The sequence below is a fragment of the Egretta garzetta genome, unplaced genomic scaffold, assembly GCF_000687185.1.
Source record: "Egretta garzetta isolate BGI_Z169 unplaced genomic scaffold, ASM68718v1 scaffold100, whole genome shotgun sequence".
NCBI classification, from domain to species: Eukaryota; Metazoa; Chordata; class Aves; order Pelecaniformes; family Ardeidae; genus Egretta; species Egretta garzetta.
In genome coordinates this window covers 550,095-554,883 of record NW_009258265.1, presented here as the reverse complement: position 1 = coordinate 554,883, position 4,789 = coordinate 550,095, and the positions used below count along the sequence as shown (strand labels likewise).

The window sequence follows — 4,789 nt, the reverse complement described above, 5'->3', positions numbered from 1 at the left end:
CCCCCCCCCTGAGATGTGCTGGTGTCCAGATGACTGGTGTCACTGGCAGGTCCAGAATCAGGGCCAGCCTGGGGGCCCTGCCTGGGGATCCTGGAGAAACTGGTCACCGTCTCCATCTTCCTGGTGCTTCCTGTCATCTTGGAAGCCCTTGGAAATGACAGCTGGTACTCTTGATAGAACCAGTAACAAGAGCTGCTACAGAGAGACAGAAGCCCATAGTGAAAAATGGGAACTTAGTGCCAGGAACCAGCACCAGAGCCCTGCAGCCACCCAGCACCAGCCCTCAGGGCCAGGATTCCCCAGGGGCCATACCCAACCACTCCCTATATGGCTGAGTAAGCTACTGCCAAGGGTTATCCCAGCTGTTGGTGTCCTGCACCCTTATTCTGGCATGCCACCTCCTGCTGGTGTCACAGTGATGGGCTCAGGTTTTCCTTCATCTGTTCCAAGGAGGAATGTAGAGCTGGGGGACACAAAACCAATAACCTGCCCCCAAAATGTCCCATGTTGGGAGAAGGAGATCAGACTTACAGAATGAAGAGAAAATTGATGACTAGTAATGCTGGCAAGATGATAAGAAGCAGGACTGGGATCCTGTGCACGACGGAGACAGCTGAGGGGAGAGAAACAGGTGGGACTGACTCAAAGGGAGAATTCCCACTGCTAAAGGCCCTGGAGATAATCCTCATGCTAATTCTCCCCAGCCCCAGAGGGACTGGGGCAGTGGACTTCTAGCAGTGAGGTTGTCAGAGTTCAAGGCAAGTTGGGGACACCAAGGTGGAGAGAGCAATCAGGTTGTTCAGCATTAGCCTAGTGTGAGGAGCAGCGAGGCAGCTGTAATCTCTTTGGGGATGGTGATGGAAGAGACAAGAGCTACCTGCCTCCAAAACTGACCTCCAAGGGCTGTAGAAGTTGCTGTGGCCAACATATTTGGGGCAGCTGCTCTGGGGTCCCACTGTAATGCCTTGCCCTCAGTTCAGGGCCCCCCAGTCCCCTCCCTGCCCTACTTCAATAGCAGATGATCTGTGTACCCTGCTTGGTCCTTTCCTTCTTGACGCAGTCCATCATGGAGCTGGCCCCCATCACCCTAGTGATCATGCCGTCCTTGCAGGGAGTGCAAAGTGCCATCCCGTAGGTTGGGCTGTAGGTCCCAACAGGGCACGGGGAGCAGTGGCTGTTTCTAGGAGGGCTGAACATTCCTGGTGGGCATACAACTGAGGAGAGGACATGTAGAAAGGCATGGCAATGAGCAATGGTTGTATTCAGCAAAGAGTCAGGGAAACTGAGCCCTGATGATTAAGGGCTCAGAATTACCCTGTCCACCGCATTCCCTGGGCTGGGTGTGTGTGGGACCTGGGAACACGGAGCTGTGCACGGGGAGGGAAGGAGACAAGCAGGGGGAAAGAAGAGAGGGGACCAAAGGGCTGTGGACTCTTGGCTCACTGCAACAGTCGAGACATCTTTGCAGCTGCTTGGTCTGCCCATAGCCCCCGCTGCACTGCTCAGTCTTTAAGAAGCCGACAAATTCATTGGTGAAGTTGATGCTGGGGCTATCAGCCCCAGTGATGTGAAAGGACTTGTGCTCCTTGAAGAACCTGGTAAGGGCGAGCTGGACCTGGGGAGGGCAGAGCAGGCAGAGCTCAGCAGGGCAATGCTGGGGTCCAAGAGGGAAGCTGAGGCCTTGTTGCACAGAAAATGTCCTCCCAGCGCCATGGTGTAGGAGCTGTGGTGTGTGAGCCAAGGGGGACATGCACTGCACACCAGCCTGGGTGGGAGCTCTAACTGGGCCCCAGGGAGACAGAGAAAACCCTCAGGTGTGCTCCTCTTCATTCCCACACTGCTGAAGATACCTGGGCTGGGAAAGTGTCCCGGTTCCACCCCCCTGCCCCATGCCATGTTCTCTCTTTTGCCGATACGCTGGCCCCAGGGCTTACCTGCCCGAGGTTGTGCCGGACTGTTTTGCGGTAGCAGTCTGTGACCATGTCCTGTGATTTGCAGTGTTCATCCCAGTTGGGGCCAAAGAGAGACACTAGAGTATGGAGAGTCATCTATGCAGCTGAGGCTCCAGCAGGAGATGGGCAAAGCCCTGACCAAATCTAGCCATTAGACACCAGTGTCTTCCAAGAGCCCCGAATTTCACTACATCCCCTTCAGCCCTGTGCTGCATCCCTCTTCCCCCTGCAGGCACAAACTGCGATGCCTGAGCTCCTCTCACTCTACCCCACTGCCTCCGTTGTCCCCTGGGGGCTCTGCTGTGGTGCCCCTGCCTGGGGCTCTACCTTCTAGCTGTACTTGGATGATGAACTCATCCGAAGGGCTGTTGAGCGAGGGGAAGCAGAAGGTGGCAGTAAGCTGGAATTTGCAGTGCTGCTTGATCTCGAGCTGCCTCAGCTTATCCTGTAGACCCCACAGGAATCTTTTGGTCCACTCATCCTCACAGAGCTTGCTGTGGAAGAGCAGCACAATGTCCAGGCCTCCGGGCACATGGTAGCCTGTGGGAGAAAACCCTGAAAGATGCCTGGTTCTTCCCCCTTGCCAAGAGAGAGCTCCGTCATCCAGAGAGCTGAGTATGGTCCCAATCCTCCTCTCCACCCTTCCTGCCCTTGTTGGGTTGGCCCCCCCACTTGGTTAGCATGGTGCTGGACTCACCAAAAATGTTGTAGTAAAACGTTTGGGACACAGGGATCCCGTGCTTTGTGTAGAAGATGGTGCAGGAGTACTTCCCACTGTCGCCTGCTTGGAAGTGTTGGAAGAGGAGATGTCCCTCTTTGGTGACCGAGAACAACACAGGGGCTAGTGCAGGACACAGAGGCATTGATGGTGATCACCAGGAGCTGGCTGTCCTGTGCTGAACTGGCCCAGTTCCTGGGTGGCTGTGTTGTGCTCCCATGGACTGGCCCAGGTTTGGTCTCCTTAAACCACTGCTGAGATTCTGCAAAGACTCCCAAAGCTGGTCTTCCCCTTCCTCCTCTTATAAGTTGTTAAGGGAGAGGGAAGAAGAAATTAAGAAACCCAGTGCTCTCTCCTCTGCCAGAAATGTTGCTATCTGCAAAAGAACTATCCGAATGCCTGAAAACTTTAACAAAACCTCTCAGACCTTATTAGGACAGAAAAAGGGTTAAGCATTATCCCAACCGAATTACCCCATAACCTCATGTCCTTGCAGTTGAGCATCCCCCAACACGCGCAATCTCGTGAGATCCCAGTCTTCGTGTGCCCCTCACCTACTCCACAGACCTGCTCCTGCCTCGGGTGGCTCTTTCCCCTCCTACCCTGCTCTTGCCTCAGGGTAGCAGAGCCCATCACAGCTGCTTGCTCCTGACCGTGCAGCTGAGAGGAGCCAGGACCTTACCTGCCCCATGCTGCACCCAGCGGTAGGTGGGATCAGCCACCTCCATCCCAATGGGGCTGCAGGGTAGTGAATACAGGCTGCTCTCCATGTGGATGAAGACAAGGCCTAGGCCAGAGAAAGAGAGACAAAAGCTGGGGACACGTTTGAGGAATTTCAGAGCATTGCAAAAAAACAGGCCTGGAGCTGAGGAGAGAGGAGGGTTGGGAAGCCACTGGAGGAGGCTGGGAACCTTTGTGGCATGTGGATGGACCCAGCCCCCCTGGGGAACCATCCTGCAGGGAGACCTGAGGTTGTTTATGTGCTTAGAGGAGAGAAAATGCCAGGAGCTGTAGGAATAAGTGGCAAGAAGTGAGGCTGCGGTGAGTGGAGATGGTGGCCATCTCTTTTTGTGTTGGCTGTGACTGGGAAGCCACATCCTCTGCCTGGGTCATTGGCAGACTGGGCAGCGAGGAGAGGGTCCTCTCTCCAACACCTGGACACAGGCTGGATGGGGAGACTACTTCACCCAGGAGAGAGGAGCAGATGGGCCAGGGATGTCCAGCAGGAGAGCTTTGCAGATCTCACCCCCTTGGTGTTCCCAGCTGGGCATGGCGGGAAGGTCCCAAGGCAGGGACGCTGGCTGTCCTAGGAGGAAAGCAGAGGGGCTCAGGCTCAGCTTGAAGGGTGCTTACCTTGCTTGGGTCTCCTCTCCAAGGCTCCCATCGGCCCTCCAAGGAGTCAGAGCAGAATATGTCCACCTCCACACTGATCTTTTACCTGAGCAGCTACAAAGCACCAAAGTCAGGATCCCCATGGTCCCCAACACCCTGGGTTCCCCAGGGTCTGGCCAGACGTGTGGAGCACAGAGCATCCTGCCCCGCTGCACAGTGTGGAACATCTTGTTACCATGGCAATGAGGAATCTGCTGCTTCTCCCTGTCACCTTAGTGATGGCTCCCAGGCTGGGCAGCCTCAGGTCTCCTGCCCACCTTGGGCACACTCACCAAGTGTGGGATCTTGTGGGAAACGTGGCCCTTCTTCTGGGGACCATCTGGGCAGGATGTGCTGGAGGAAATACAGCTGGGGACATCCTAGTAGAGGAGACATGGTAGGAAAGATGATCAGAGGGAAGGAGGAGGAGATAGATGATGAGAGTGCTATGCAGGGCTTTTTTTGGTGGAAATCCTAACAGACCAAGAGGCAGGGAAAACCCAGAAAGCCTAGACTGAGGGCGAGTTTGCCCTATAACTCAAGAGGGAGACTCCAGGGTCTCCAGCTGTGGAGGATGCCTAGAACTGGCTGTGGAGGATATCTGAAAAAATAAGAACATGTAGAAGAAAATAGGAAACTGTGGTTTTGAGGGGTAATTACATGCACTGAAAGCCTGAGAGAGAAATAGCAGAAATTGATGAGCGAAGGAGAGCAAGATGTGGCCACGTACCAGGGGGGACTTTCTTTC

At 54.9% G+C, this 4,789-nt stretch overlaps 1 protein-coding gene across 1 annotated transcript in view; it reads right to left on the bottom strand.

Annotated features, from left to right (window-relative positions):
- The window catches only part of LOC118453258 (zona pellucida-binding protein 2-like), a 7,403-nt gene extending 3,174 nt beyond the window's left edge, over positions 1-4,229 (bottom strand). The window contains exons 1-9 of the mRNA XM_035903277.1: positions 4,109-4,229; positions 3,917-3,976; positions 3,353-3,457; positions 2,650-2,793; positions 2,280-2,492; positions 1,935-2,029; positions 1,444-1,615; positions 1,032-1,214; positions 532-613 (exon numbers count right to left, since the gene is read on the bottom strand). Of these exons, the coding sequence (XP_035759170.1) occupies positions 532-613; positions 1,032-1,214; positions 1,444-1,615; positions 1,935-2,029; positions 2,280-2,492; positions 2,650-2,793; positions 3,353-3,457; positions 3,917-3,976; positions 4,109-4,229 (1,175 nt within the window). The remainder of the gene's footprint in view (positions 1-531; positions 614-1,031; positions 1,215-1,443; positions 1,616-1,934; positions 2,030-2,279; positions 2,493-2,649; positions 2,794-3,352; positions 3,458-3,916; positions 3,977-4,108) is intronic.
- Positions 4,230-4,789: the final 560 nt, after the last annotated feature.